Here is a 15,386-nt window from a genome sequence, read left to right as displayed (position 1 = left end):
GCCAAAATTCCCATAGTTCAGACCAATATCTGTCCTTGAGATCAGCCTCACATATGCATCAGAGGCTTTTCAAGTCGTCCTGTAGACAGAGCCATCTTCCCAGCTCCCCTACCTGGCAACCCCCCCCCCCCCCCCCGGCTCTGTTCTGAATCCTTGGTTTCAGGATGAAGGGCTTGGTCCACCAGTGCTCTCAGAGACTGGCAAAACAGTTCAGCACTCAAGGATAGGACTATGTTGGTACATTAAAAGATTGACACATGGAACACATTTGAAAGTGACCACTCTCCACCTCTAGTAATCGCAGCTGCTATTCCTTAGGCTTTACTATCTACCTGGAGCCATGCTACAAGCTTTCTGTTCATTGGTTTGTTTGTTTCTCACAATGATACTCACATTTAACACGTGAAATAAAAACTCAGAGCTATCAAACAACTTGGTGCCATTCATACAGTGAAGAACTAGCTGACCCAGGAGTTCCCCATGGCTCTCAGGGTCCACAGCCTGCACTTGTCAGATTTGCCCTCTAAAGACAAAATGAACTTGTCCTTGGAGACCATCTGCTCTGTGTCTTGTCTGATATCAGCAACCTGTTGTGGTTCTGATTTTTCTTAGTCATATCAAGTTACCTGCCCCAGATTCTTTGTCCTTTGGTGTTATCAAAAAGGTGAATGTTGGAATTGGCAGTTAGATGGTCACTATGCTAACTTCAGATATTTTCCAGGGCATATGTGGCAGGTTACCTGTCCAGCTTGTGTTTAAATACCTCCAAAAGGAGTTTTGCCATTTTTTGCAACTGCCTCCATTGTGCTTACATTTTTGGTTGTGAGTCTAACCTTTAACAGCTGAGCCATCTCTCTAGCCCAACTGCCTCCATTGTTAATCAACTGAAGTTAAAAAGTATGTTGGAGTACTATGTAGGCTGAAGACAGGGGGATTGCTGTAAATTTGAGGTTATACAGTGAGTTAGAGGTTAGCCTGGGCTATAAAGCAAGACTTCAAAAATAAAGGGAGGGAGCTTATCACCTTACACAATAAACCACTAGAAAAGCCTAAGCGGCAACAAGCATACAGGTAGGCAAGAAACTTAGGATCCTATAGTGATCAGCATTAGCACCTGGGAAAAGTAGAGTCAACTAAATGAGGGACTGTCAAACATTAAGGGCAGCTTTTGGTGCTTAGGAAGCACTCTCCAAAAGGTTCTTAGAGGGTTGCATGCAAAGGTACACACCTACCAGTGCACTTTTGCATCTTTTTCACATTAGTGAAAGGACAGACTGCCACTGCATCTGAGACCTTGAGGAATGCAGTACCTCAGTCAAGGCAGAAGGTTCTCACTCACTGTATTAGTCGGGGTTCTCTAGAGGAACAGAACATACAGAATGAATACACATACACACACACAGAGGATTTATTAGAGTGGCTTACAGGCTGTGGTCCACCTACTCCAATAATGGCCATCTACCAGTGGAAGGTCCAAGAATCCAGAAGTTGCTCAGTCTGTGAGGCTGGATTTCTCACCTGTTGTTTAGTATACACTGGAATCCTGAAGAAGCTATCTCTAATACCAATGGAGGAGTGAGAGCAAGCAGGCAGAGAGAAAATGCTTCCTTTTTCCATGCCCTTTATAGAAGCTGCTTGCTGAATGTGTAGTCCAAGTGAAAGGTGGATCTTCCCATCTTAAAGCTACAGATTAGAAGTGGATTCTCCCACTTCAAGTAGTTTAATTAAGGAAGAAAAAAAAATCCCTCACAGGTGTACCTAGCTATTTGGGTTTTGTTAATTCTAAATGTCATCAAGTTGACAACCAAGAGTAGCCATCACACTCCCCTAACAGTGCAGAGACACACAAGTAAGTGACTGGGCTACCTGATATCATCAGTTATCCTGCTTGTCACCTTTCCACATTGAGCCTCAAGGGAGACTGTAAACTTAATCTCCATTTGGGTGGCCAAACTTGAGGTAACAGGTCATATTGTGCGTGCGTGCGTGCGTGCGTGCGTGCGTGTGTGTGTCTTTAGACACAGCCTCTGTGACCTAGGCTAGGAAGGATTTCCTGATATTAAAGAGCATGGACATAAGTAGATAGTAAGCAGCCTTGAGCAGACCTCTGTGTTTGTTTTTCTTCTACTGCAAGTGAGATTTGTCTGTACATTTGGGATATGACAGATTACAGCTCTAGATTTCTACCATTGTATCCCAGCGGCACTCCAGTTTTACCTGGCAAATCCCAAAGAAAGTGCTTTGTGCCTTACACTGTGAGACCTGTGCCCTTTTAGATCAGTGACTATGGCCAATGGTGTTTGGCTCTGTGATTGATCCAATCAGGGTCATCACCTTTCCTCCCTCTCCCTAGTGTGAGGAATAGTATCTATTGCCAAATCAGGGTGCTGAGAAGACAAAAAACAGTCCCTACTGTAAACAGTAGTAGCTCTGTAATTGTGTGCTGATGGTATTTGAGAGTATGCTAACAGTCATGAGTTCGTATCCTAGGAAAAGCCAGCTGGACTCTGTCTCCATGGTGGCTCTCACCCCAGGGACAGCCTGTTACTAGGCAATTATAATTCCACAAAAGAAAAAATCTTTCTTCTTGAAATATTAGAAGTGAAGGCAGACGGGAAAGATCTTTCCAGATGCAGAGAGGAGAGGAAGGAGTTGGGTTTCTGCTGCTGAGAAAGCCAGGTCTTAGCTGCACTTCAGGCTGGAGTCCAAGACCAAAGTGCCACAAGGACCTGCCTCTCTCTAGCTCCTCTGTTTTCCTTTGAGATGGTTCTTTTGTTGTCTGTTTGTTTTTGGTTTTGCTTTTGTTTTGTTTTTTGAGATAGGGTTTCTCTGTATTGTTGTGGAGGTTGTCCTGGATCTCCCTCGTAGACCGTGGTGACCTTGAACTTACAGAGATCCACCTGCCTCTGCCTCCCGAGTGCTGGGATTAAAGGCATGTGCCATCAATGCCTGGTTTGCTATATGTTTGTCTTTCTTGAGACAAGAGTCTTTCTATGTAGTACTGTAGACTGTCATGGAACCTCACTATAGGCCAGATAGTCTCAACTCCCAGATATCTGCCTGCCTCTGCCTCCTGATTCCTGGGATTAAAGGTGTGTGTCACCATGCTTGACTTATTTTCAGATACCATAGTTTGACACACACCCCCTATAAATACAGTCTTTGTTATTGCTAGAAAGAGTTCCCCTTTGCTGAAACCTCCCTGGCTTTGGTTCCCATTGGCCCAGACAAGAGGTATCCAGGCTCAAGTCTTCATTGTAGCTAAGAAGCTGAGATACAAGCACACATATGGATTGAGTTAATGGTTAGTGGTTGTAGGAAATGAATGAAACTACTACAGAAGGGATAACTATGTCTGGGCAGGAAAAATCATTCCGTATCTAGTACAGGCCTCTTCACTTTACCCTTCTTACTCCCCATGTACACTTAACCCATGTTTTCATTACTCTTGCTACCAAAGGACAATTTATAAGGGCCCTGAAGGGCCCATACTAAGGCAAAGGGAAAAATGCTTAGCTCGAGTGGGTGTGGTCAACAAGAGCTATTTCAAGGATGGCTTTCTGACTGGAACTGCTTCCTGTTGTCCCCAGTCAGCCATCTAGGTGGAAGTCTCCTAGATGCCTCCATTTCTAGTCCTGAGGAACTAGGATTAAGCTCCTGGGTTATCCAGCACTTACATAGTAGATGCTTGCCTGGATATGAGCCATGCTCAACCCATCCCCACTCCTGCCCAGATGAGTTTCACATTATAGGATCCCAGGGGCTGGGAACAAGTTTGAATAATTGACCAGTAAGGTCCTGTTGGCCCATTCTTTCTTACATGGTTATCCAGAGCCTTTGTGGTTGGTTGGGATGGGTAGTGACTTCTGAATGAGTCACTTATACATCAACCAATTCTCCTAGGACCCAAGGCTATGGTTCTTTTCCAAGTCATTGACACATCTGGTCCAGGGTAGGTTTGAAATTAATCTGATTACTTGTCCTACTTATACAATTTTAGAATATTAGCCATAATGAAGAGGTCTTGGCAGTTAGGAAGGTCTTTCTAGGCATACCACCATGGCCTGCCTATAAGAACCCAGAGGATGTTCTCCAGCCATATTTCAGCTGGCATCAGCTTCCTTCCAGGACAAACTGGCTTCCATAGATCATCTGGTAGTTTCTAATGAAGCTATAAGGTGGTTAAAATAGTACTGGCAGTACTGGGACATGTCTAAGAGTCTAGCTGTTCATAACTGGTCTCAGAAAAATGCCCTGTAACCTTAGACAAGTTGTCATAAGTCCATGCTCACTGAAATACAGAAGCCTAGCAACAGCATTGTGCTTCTCCTAGCTTGTGTGCTTGTTGCCCATTAGCATAGGAAGGTGGGACCCTGACTACATGTTATGTAGCACCAGCCACCTACATATTCACTTAAAATACTTACCGAGCCACACTGAGAACCAGGCCCTGTGCTGGAGAGTAACACGCAGTCAGTCCCTGCTCCTAGGAACATTACAGCTTAGTCAGGGGAGAAAGCTGTGAAGCAAACTATAGAGTTGTCTAGTAGAGGTCTTATTTCAGCAGTAGTCATGAAACATGGGTGCTGAAGGTGGGCATGTCAACTTCTTGTTATCTGACCCCTTGGAACAGCAAGAAGGTGGGCAGGGTGCTTTTGAGAATTTTAGTTCCTTCACACATGGAAAGCACTGGCTCTCAGTGTGCACCCCATAAACAGGAGCCAGAACTATCTTTAGAAAGTGAAAGACCATGAGTAGAACCCCTGGAGTTAAAAAAGCACAGCATTCTGACAATTTTAGACTTAAAATAAGATCAAGCAGATCTTAATCTTTATAATCAGACTGCCACAAAAGAGATGATGGGGGAATCATTCATATTTTGCACCTGTGGAATGGCAGACACTCAGCAGAAAATATTTAATCCTCTCAATTGTCAATAAAGTAGGGATTTTCACAACCCATTTTACAGAGGAGGAAACTAATTATCAGAGAAGTTGAGTAAATTTGCCTAGTGCTGCACACCAGAAAATTGGCTGAGCTGCATCAAAAGCCAGCTGTTATCTGGGTGCAAAGTCCATCTTATATGCCTTTGTCCCCATGTCCAGGGTGGCAAAAGCAGTTGACTCAGTGCCAAGCACCTACCTGGTGTGTTCAGAGTTTCCACAGAAGTCAGACGGGCAAGTAGGCAAAGGGAGTGCCTGGAGAACGGCGGCCAGAGTTGACTTTTTTAGGAAAGTCACTCACCTGCACTGTGTGGCCATTCCTTTTAAGTGTTGTAAATTTTTTTTTTTTTTTTTTTAAATGAAGGCCAACAAACACCCCTGCTGGGCAGATTTGGCCCTGCTACTTTGCTAGCACTCTCCAACCAGCCATCCCTCCCTCTGACTAAAAAAACTAGTTTTCTCTATTTGGAGCAACTTAGGACAAGCCAGGTAACCTTGCATTCATGCTCCTAAATTTGCTCCGCGAACCTGGCCGGGCCGGTGCAGAGATCTTGCTCTGCTCCTCTCCTCCCCGAATTCAAACGCAGCGAGAGGGGGGAGAGAGCTGATGCTTTTCTTTTTTTCTTTTCTTTTTTGGGTTTTTCGAGACAGGGTTTCTCTGTGGCTTTGGAGACTGTCCTGGAACTATCTCTTGTAGACTAGGCTGATCTCAAACTCACAGAGATCTGCCTGCCTCTGCCTCCCGAGTTCTAGGATCACCTTGTGTAGGAATCACCTGACAGTCTTGTTTGACCTGCAGGTCAGACCTGGGCGGTTTCTTTCCTTCGAGGGTAGGGGGGAAGGAATGTTGCCTGGTAGCTGAGGCTGGCCTTAGGCTAACTTGCAATCTTGAACCCACGCTCCTTCTTAAGGAGTTCCTGGGTGTTGCAGATACTGCTGACCCCTGGGTTTTACTGGAGAAGTCTAGAGCTCCTTTCAATTCGGGCTCCGGGAGTGGTTGCCACAGAGCTTCCTTTTGCCTGCCAGACATGCTGGGTTTGTTCAGGTTTGGGTTTATATAGACTAGCCAGGGAGACGGCAGTCGAGGGCGAAGGCGGTGCACTGCCAAGCTACCTCTAGGCCTGGAGTTTCAGATCTAGAAGGCCAGGAGGAGTGGAGGAAGGTGTTAGTTAGGTCCTAACTGGAGAAGCCTCTGGAGGAGGGGCATGAACCACAGGAGCATTCTCTGGCCGAGGAGCAGAAAGCCGGACCGAATTCTGTCCCCTGGGTATTTCCGCGTATTCCATCCGCTCCTAGTTTCCCAGGGTATCCCACGTGCATTTAATCCTTAAGTCCCAGCCCATCAAGTTTCTCCTCACAAGATCGGGGGTTTAAAAGCGGCTGCGCCGTAGAGCACTCCCATGGTGCCGCGCGCTGGGCGGGTTTGTATTTTAAATCCCCGCGGCCAATCAACAACGCGCAGGTCCTTGTAACGTTCCCAGCGCTGCGTTTGAATTCGGGGAGGAGCGGAGCAGGGCAAGATCTCTGCACCGGCCCGGCCAGGTTCGCGTAGCAAATTTAGGAGCATGAATGCAGCGGCCAAAAAGCTGGCTCGAGCACCAGCCGATCTCGGGAAAGCTGGGGTTCCTGGAGATGCAGCTACCGGTGCCCCAGTGACCGCCCCGCTGTCGAAAGAGATTCCTGAGGTCTTAGTGGACCCACGCAGCCGGCGCCAGTATGTGCGGGGCCGCTTTCTGGGTAAAGGAGGATTTGCCAAATGCTTCGAGATCTCGGATGCAGACACAAAGGAGGTGTTCGCAGGCAAGATCGTGCCGAAGTCTTTACTTCTCAAGCCCCACCAAAAGGAAAAGATGTCTATGGAGATTTCTATCCACCGCAGCCTCGCACACCAACACGTCGTAGGCTTCCACGGCTTTTTTGAGGACAGCGACTTTGTGTTTGTGGTTTTGGAGCTCTGTCGCAGGAGGGTGAGTGTTTCTGCTGTGGTGTTGGGGCGACCACACCGGGAACTTGCTGGCAAAGAGGCATCGACGCCTTGGAGTGGCCTAGAGGAGTGCTTGGGTTTCAAGCAATTATGAAGGGGCTCCTGGTGAGGGTGTTTGGCATTCCGAGCTGCTGAGGCCGGGGGTTGAGGGCAAGCGGAACCCGGGACCTGTTGCTATTATTAGGGAAGGTGGCTCCTGCACGCAAGACTGCCAGTAGGTGCAGGAAATGGGTGTTTAAAGTGATTAACAAGGGTCCCAAGCTACGGCTGCCGCGGACCTAGAACTTCCGGAGTGGAGTGGGGCAGGGTCTGGAGTGGGGGAGGGAGGAGAGGCTGTCTGGAGTCAGACCTCAGCTTTCAGGAAAAGGAGAGGGTCTCCTGCTGGGAGGAAGCCCCTAAATAAGGGGTTGAGAGAAGACGCTGGGTAAGGGTACTCGTTAACAGGAGAGGGGTCCTGTGAATGATAATGGCCTGACCAGTGTATGGACAGAACCATTAGGAGCCTGCCAAGACATAAGAATTATGGGTTAATAAGTGGAAGAGTTAGCTAAGCCTGTACTATAGGCCGAGCATTTATAATTAATATAAGCCTCAGAGTAGTTATTTGGAATCGGCTGGTCGGGATAGGAAACTTCCGTCTATACTTTACTCCCGAGGGTTTAATCTTGGCCACATCCAGCTGGCCACCCTTTTCCTTGGGCTTAACTACCTTCTTCCCTCTTCCTCAGTCTCTCCTGGAACTGCACAAGAGGAGGAAAGCGCTGACCGAGCCCGAGGCACGCTACTATCTACGTCAGATAGTCCTGGGCTGCCAGTATCTGCACCGAAATCAGGTCATTCACAGGGACCTCAAGCTAGGCAACCTCTTCCTGAACGAGGATCTGGAGGTGAAAATAGGTGAGGTGCTGGGCCTGCGGGTGTCTGGTGCCAGTACAAGAGGTGGCAAGGAGGGGAACTCTGGGAGAATGGGAGCCAGAGAAGTGGAAGGTGGGTGGGAAATGGAGGTGCTGCCCTCCAGAAAGCCTTCTTGTCCAGAAATGGAAAGTAAGTGTCCCACAGGCCAGTGTTTTGCTGTCCCTTTACTGAGCTGAAAAGCACCTTTTCCCTTGAGACTCTGATTTGCCTCAGTCCCTATACTCCTGTCACTTTTCTTAAACTTGTCACAGTCACAAAGAATATTTACTTGATTCCCTAGTGCATCCAATTCTGCTATCCTATGTATTTTAAATTTCATATATGTGGGGTTCGAGATAGAAGGTAACTTTCTGGAGTCAGTTCTGTTCTTCCATTGTGGGTTCCAGGGTCAACTCAAGTTGTTAGTCTTAGCGGCAAGCACCTGTACCTACTGAGCCATCTTACTTCCCTAGCCCTGCTATCTAAAGAGGAGTGTAAAGGGCAGTGGGAAGGTTCGGGAACAGAGACTGGAGTCTTGAGGCACTGGCTCTCTATGGTCAGTCCTGAGGCAGTTGTCTGCAGCCACAAGATGGCCTAGCAGCTAATCACCTCTCTTCTTCCCTCTGTCCCAGGGGACTTTGGGCTGGCAACCAAAGTGGAATATGAAGGTGAACGAAAGAAGACCTTATGTGGCACTCCTAACTACATAGCTCCCGAGGTGCTGAGCAAGAAGGGACACAGTTTTGAGGTGGATGTGTGGTCCATTGGGTGTATCATGTAAGTTGGGAATGGACTCAGGAGCTATTGGGTCTCAACAGGATTTTCTGAGGCATTTCATCCAGTTGACCTTTCCCTCTGGATCCCACATGAAGCCCCTTTTCCTTATTTATCAATCTATAGCATTCCTGTAGCTTGGACTTATGGTCCAGGGAAGGGACCAAATGTGTCTACACTTCTTCCTCCAGCTCCTTGCTGCTTACTAAAAGCATGCACTAACCCAAACCATCAATACCTCTGAGGGTTTGTTAGGATGTGGAAATCTCAGTTCTGGACCTGGGTCTAATAAAATCCCTGGCTGACTTTCAGTAAAGCTTTGGAAACACTGATGAGTGCTGATGGGAGAATCAGATCAGCAGAAAGGTTCATGGTAGGCAGAAGCTCCATCATGGTGCTTGTGCCTGTGGCAGATAGCAGTGGCCTCTGCGGTTCTTGAGGAGTCCTCTATTACTGCAGGCCAGAGCTGGGGAATCTCTAGCGCTTGGTATTCAGTGTTGTCACCTGCATTCTTCTGAGGGCTTATCCCAGCCATTGGCTTCTATGAGACTGAGCAGACTTGGAGATCAGCCTCATCCGTTCTGAGTCAGTGAATCCAGCCCAGCTCCCTTCCTCTAGACAATGACTTCTGCATTTGGACTTTTCTGGGAATTTGAGCAAAATCCTTCCTTGTGCCTCCAGGTACACCTTGCTAGTGGGCAAGCCACCTTTTGAGACCTCATGCCTAAAAGAGACCTACCTCCGGATCAAGAAAAATGAATACAGCATTCCCAAGGTAATGGCACCATAATGCTTTAATTTATTTTATGTTCCACCCAAAATCTGATCACTGAGCCCAACTATATCCTGGGGACAAAGATGAGTCAGCCCTGCCTCTAGTATAGCCACAGGGAATGTATGTCTGAAGGCTGACCTTGAATTTACTGCATGCTGAGTTTGAATATCAGATTCTCCTGCCTTTACCACCCAAGTGTTGAGATTATAGGCATTCATTCAACCAGGCGGTGGTGGTGCCTGCCTTTAATCCCAGCACTGGGGAGGCAGAGGCAGGCGGATCTCTGAGCTTGAGGCCAGCCTGGTCTACAAGAGCTAGTTCCAGGACAGCCTCCAAAGCCACAGAAAAACCTCTCTCTCAAAAAACCAAAGAGAGAGAGAGAAATTGAGGCATTCTCTATCATGCTGGCTTTATGGTATACTGGAAGCTGAACTTGGCTTTGTGCTTATAGGCAAGCACTCTACCAAACTGAGCCCAAGCCCAGCTTCCTGAATGGAAGCATAATGTAAAGCATAAGGAGAAATGGAGGGAGTAGGGGTAGATCTGCTTAAGCTTGGGATGGAGACCATCTCTACCCAGCTGAGCTGTGTTTAAGGGTGATGACTTGATTCTTATGAACCTAGGCTTCCCATCTGCAAAGTAGGAGTTCCCCCAAGAGCTTCCAATGACAAAATGGCATCTATTTTCACAGCCAATAGCATAAATCCTTTTGAAGGGATAACCCATTTCTGGGAACTAGGTCCACATGGACTTGTGGCCTCTTTCAAATCCATAGTCTTGACTTAAATATAGAGTAGCTATGTCACGGAAGGTCAGCTCATTGCATAGAGCATGTGCCAGCTGGACTGCTGTGGTATAAGTCTTGGCTTTATCACCTAGGCTGAATCTATTCTCAGACAGGGACACCTCCTCCTCTGAGCTTGTTTCTTCATCTACAAGTGAGACCTAATAGTAGAGTAGTCTTAACATTTGTAAGGCTGAGGCAGGGGGATCCTAAGTTCTAGGCTAGCCTCAGCTACATAGTGAGATCCTGTCTCAATTCAAATTCTACAGAGAAGGAGGTGGAAGAGAGTTCTTTAGTCCTTTTTGTGAGAGCCAAATGAATTAATGTAAAGGAATACATTCCTGGTACATAAGAAGCATAGTTAGTTAGTGCTGTGATTGTGCTAGGCCTGTCAATTTTATCCCATAAATACCTCATTTATCCTATAAATGAGATATCCCACCTGGTAGTGTCCCAGGTATGGGACTCCTCCCCCATTCTATAGATAATGTGTTGGTGGGCCCAGAAAGCCCAGACTATTTGTCATAGCTGGAATCAAGGGAATGGAACTAGGATTTAAATACAGGTCTGGGGACCTGGAGGCCTGTGTTCTCAGCTACTCTTCTGGTGGTAAATAACTAAATGTCATTGCAAGGGTGAGGTGGAGAAATCATCCCTAGTTACTATTGAGTGACAAGTGACAAGAAATAAATGATCCTTCTCACTCAGTAAGGTGACATTGGTCCTTGCTAAAGCTGAAGGTGGAGGGACCTGGTAGAACTTAGTGGCCATTGAGCTATGGTATATTTGAGACAGGAGCAGCTGCATGCCAGGTGGTGTCCCTGTCTCATCTCACTTAGGCTCTCCCTCTCCACTCCAGCACATCAATCCCGTGGCCGCCTCCCTTATCCAGAAGATGCTTCAGACAGACCCCACTGCCCGCCCCACCATTCACGAGTTGCTCAATGACGAGTTCTTCACTTCTGGTTATATCCCTGCCCGTCTCCCCATCACCTGCCTCACCATCCCACCAAGGTTTTCAATTGCTCCCAGCAGCCTGGACCCCAGCAGCAGGAAGCCTCTCACAGTTCTCAATAAAGGTAAAGCTCAGTCCCAGTAGGGTAGACCCCAGAGATCCCAGATTTCCTGTGTGCATTTCAGGATGCATGCACCTTACTCTGCCTCAGAGTTGGGTTCTATTCTTGAGGTCTGGTGCCTGGGCTCTTCTGCCCCTTTGGCTTGGCAAGAAAAACAGACCGAATCAACTCATTGGGCCCAAGAAGGAGAAAGTAGACTGAACACCAAGCCCAGGAAATTCGTTTTGATTACTTTTAAAAGTCCCTAATATCGCTGAGCAGTGGTGGTACATGCCTTTAATCCCAGCACTTGGGAGGCTGAGGCAGGCAGATCTTTGTTTTCAAGGCCAACCTGGTCTACAGGATGAGTTCCAGGAAAGCCAGGGTTGTTATATAGAGAAACCTTGGGGGGAGGGGGGAGGAATTCCCTAACATCTCTCTTGCATGGTTTGTTGAGAATGCTGGAACTTGTCAGGTCCATACTTGGAATGTAATTTAGTACCCATCTTCAGTTCTTATTCTCAGCCACCATGGTTCGTTCACTCCTTTGTACCTTTCATCCCTTTGAGAGCTTATGTTTTGTTTTTCAAGAGAAAACTTGCCCAGGCTGCTCTTGGATTCAGTCCTCCTGCCTAGGGCTCTGGATTACAAGTTTATCAGTACATCTCACTTTTGAAATGTCACTGCAGCCAACTCCAGCAGTCTGCCATTTTACCCTTAAACTAAAGTATGTCTGTGAGTTCGAGACCAACCTGGTCTACAGAGTGAGTTCTGGGACAGCCAGAGCTGTTAGACAGAGAAACCGTCTTGAAAACAAACAAACAAATACATAGGTAGAAGAATGAACAGGAAGCATCTGCCCTCCCTTCCCCCAGACTGTTTATATTCTTTTGATGTTTGCCTCATCAGTTCCCTATATGTTTCTCTTACCTGCTTGAGGGCAAGCTTTCCCCTGCTGGTAATGCTTCAGTGTATATGTCTTGAAAACAGACATGACAGACACAGCACAACCTTCGGGATTGTGAACATTAATCTAATCCTATATTAGTTTTTTTTTTTTTTTTTTTTTTTTTTTCTCCCCGCACTCCCTTTGGAGACAAGAGCTCACTATGTAGCTTAAGATGGCCTCTAACTAACAGAGATCCGCCTACCTCTACCTCTTAAGTGCTGGGATAAAAGGTGTGTGCCACCACCCCCCCCCCAGCTTGGCTAGTTTTAAAATCAGATATTGAATATTTTATTTCACACTTAAAATTTCAATATAGCTTGGTGGGATTTTGTTATTGTTTTTAATTGAAAATTTAAGAAGTCCTATTTCACAGGAGAACTAACACATGTTGGTTTGGGGAAATGTTTAAGTGTAAAGACAGCAAGAGTGACCAGCATGCCTCTGGCCACCATAGGCCAACCTAACGCTTCAATGTGTGTTTCATTAGACTTAGTTATCTGTAAGCACACAAAGCAAAAGGGTTATACTACTTCACCCATCCTTCCACCTTGTTGGGTGTACAAGGTGACCTTCATTCTTTGCTTGAATTGGTGCCTTCAGGCTGCCTCCCTGAGTGTCAGTGACAGCTGCTGTCCTGGAAGGCCAGGCTGTTGGAGCAGAGACCTGAGCACCTGACACTTTGTGACCTCTCAGTATGTACCACATACCTGACACAGAAAACCTGGTACTGACTCAGTTCCCCCACAGCAGTGATAGTTAATGGGTACTGTGGGAAGACTGTTAGCTGTGGCAGGTAATCCTGTGCTCCCTCCCCAATTTTGTGCCTGGCCAATGAATGACCATGTTGCTCATCTTCTTAGGTGTGGAGAACCCATTGCCTGACCGTCCCCGGGAAAAGGAGGAACCAGTGGTTCGGGAGACGAATGAAGCCATTGAGTGCCACCTTAGTGACTTGCTGCAGCAGTTGACCAGTGTCAATGCCTCTAAGCCCTCAGAGCGAGGGCTGGTGCGGCAAGGTGAGAGGACATCACAGGGGGCTGAACATGTGGAGAAGGCAGGGCATCTCGATCAGCACAGCAGAGAGCCCATTTCTTATAGATCAAAATCCAGATGAGTCAGCATGACACCCAAGACCCTCCTTGGTGTACCTTCTGCTGGTTTCTGCTCCCTCTTGTTTTATAGGTGGCTGATAGGTCACCTCGGCATAGCTGCATCTATTGTGTCTCCTTTCTGCCCAGGGAATTAATACTCCCTTGGTACTCAGAAGATTCGGGACCACTCCAGCCTCAGGGCTTTTGTGCCCTCTGTCACCACCCTGACACCCACTACCAGCACTTCCCAGCCTGACATAATTCTCTATAACATTTCTTCCCAACATATTTGTGTCTTTGCAGAAGGGTCTTGTGTGCACTGAGTTGGTTCTGGCATTGCAGGAGTTGTCAGGTCTGCTCAGTTTCTTCGTCACTTTAATCTGGGGCACTAGGCCTTCACCAGCCCCAGTGCTAATGACAGCAGCTTAAGAGACTTTGATCACACTTCATCTCTGTGGTTGGAACGAGGGCCCTTCTAGATACCTGGGGTTTTCTTTTCCTGTCCTCTCCTTCCTGGGACACAGTAAAGGGGTCCATTTAATGAAGAGGGACTTGGCATCCTGGGCTGCGATTTTCCATTTGGGTGTCTAGGTTTGTACTGTCAGGCTCCTCCCCAGGCTTCATGGGGTACCCCCCTCCTCCCAGCCCTGGGGAGGGCTGCCTGAGAAGACAGGAGAAGGGGCTGGCCTAACCAGTGGTCTGTTTCTATCCCAGAGGAGGCTGAGGATCCTGCATGTATCCCTATCTTCTGGGTCAGCAAGTGGGTGGACTATTCGGACAAGTATGGACTTGGTAGGTGTCTCCAGAATGTGGGATGGGCAGGGGATGGTGTGGCCATGGTAGCCTTTGAGTGAGGAGCAAGTGATGTCTGTAATTGTGTGTCTGTGTTACCAAGAATTGTTAGGGCCTTATGCATGCAGGCACTCTACTACTAAGCTATTTCCCAGGCCTTTGTCCACCTCCTCCTGCCTTTCTGAGATAGCCTTCCACCTGCCATTAGGGTATCAGCTGTGTGACAACAGTGTGGGGGTGCTCTTCAATGACTCAACACGCCTCATCCTCTACAATGACGGTGACAGCCTACAGTACATAGAACGTGATGGCACAGAGTCTTACCTCACCGTGAGCTCCCACCCTAACTCGTTGATGAAGAAGGTGGGAACTGACTGCTGAGGGATGGTTTGGTAGGGTATGGGGGCTACCTCAGGGTCAGGCCCTTATTCTGGAATCCTTACCCCAACTTTTCAACCAGATCACGCTCCTGAAGTATTTCCGAAATTACATGAGTGAACACTTGCTGAAGGCAGGGGCCAACATCACACCTCGGGAAGGTGATGAACTGGCCCGGCTGCCTTACCTGCGAACGTGGTTCCGCACACGCAGTGCCATCATCCTGCACCTCAGCAATGGGACTGTACAAATTAACTTCTTTCAGGTGTGCAGGGACAGGCGCCTGTACTTAGGGTGGCTGGATGGGGTGGGAGTAATGTCCCTTTCGCCAGCTGGGGTGCCTTCCTTCCCTTGCCTCAACCTCAGGCACCAGCTGAGCTCTTCACTCACTTCCTTCTTCCCTCCTAGGACCACACAAAACTTATCCTGTGCCCTCTGATGGCAGCAGTGACCTATATCGATGAGAAGAGGGACTTCCGCACATACCGCCTAAGTCTTCTGGAGGAATATGGTTGCTGCAAGGAACTGGCTAGCCGGCTACGCTATGCCCGTACCATGGTAGACAAGCTGCTAAGCTCGCGCTCTGCCAGCAACCGCCTGAAGGCCTCCTCTTAGGCCTCTGTCCTTCGGACTGGTGCTGCTTCACTCTGCAAGCTCTGTGTGGGCCTGCACTGCTGGGCTCCTGGGGCTGCTGTCCAGTGCTCCCTGGCTCTGGGGGCTGGGTGGGGAGCAGTGCACCCCCCTGAAGGGGTTGCTGTGTAAGTTATTTTTGTACATGTTTGGGTGTGGGTTACAGCCTCCTCCCCTGCCCTCAGCCCACTGTATGGATTGTATAGATATTTCTATTGAACTTGGGACTGCCCTTTTATTAGCTTTATATACATTAAATATATGTACATTGCCTCCCCCCCTTTTTTTTTTAATTCTGTATTTCTTGAGGGTACCGTGACCCCAAAGTATTTCTCTG

The 15,386-nt window shown here is 47.8% G+C and overlaps 1 protein-coding gene and 1 long non-coding RNA gene across 2 annotated transcripts; one reads left to right on the top strand and one right to left on the bottom strand.

The window, feature by feature from the left end:
• Nucleotides 1-514: 514 nt before the first annotated feature.
• LOC118238072 lies at nt 515-6,291 on the bottom strand. The gene is made up of 3 exons (XR_004769090.1): nt 5,143-6,291; nt 4,428-4,486; nt 515-1,357 (listed from the first exon to the last, which is right to left on the bottom strand). It is a non-coding gene; the product is annotated as an uncharacterized LOC118238072 (long non-coding RNA).
• A 127-nt stretch (nt 6,292-6,418) lies between these two features.
• Plk1 (polo like kinase 1) lies at nt 6,419-15,327 on the top strand. Its single transcript, XM_027410275.2, has 10 exons — nt 6,419-6,910; nt 7,656-7,824; nt 8,454-8,598; nt 9,277-9,370; nt 11,014-11,233; nt 13,019-13,174; nt 13,964-14,041; nt 14,250-14,404; nt 14,502-14,684; nt 14,828-15,327. The coding sequence occupies exons 1-10, from the start codon at nt 6,509-6,511 to the stop codon at nt 15,032-15,034; spliced, it is 1,809 nt and encodes a 602-aa protein (XP_027266076.1). The 5' UTR covers nt 6,419-6,508; the 3' UTR covers nt 15,035-15,327.
• The last annotated feature ends 59 nt before the right edge of the window (nt 15,328-15,386 follow it).

This window comes from Cricetulus griseus, chromosome 3, assembly GCF_003668045.3.
Source record: "Cricetulus griseus strain 17A/GY chromosome 3, alternate assembly CriGri-PICRH-1.0, whole genome shotgun sequence".
NCBI lineage: Eukaryota > Metazoa > Chordata > Mammalia > Rodentia > Cricetidae > Cricetulus > Cricetulus griseus.
The sequence above is the reverse complement of the archived record's forward strand: the minus strand, read 5'-3'. Positions and strand labels throughout refer to the sequence as shown.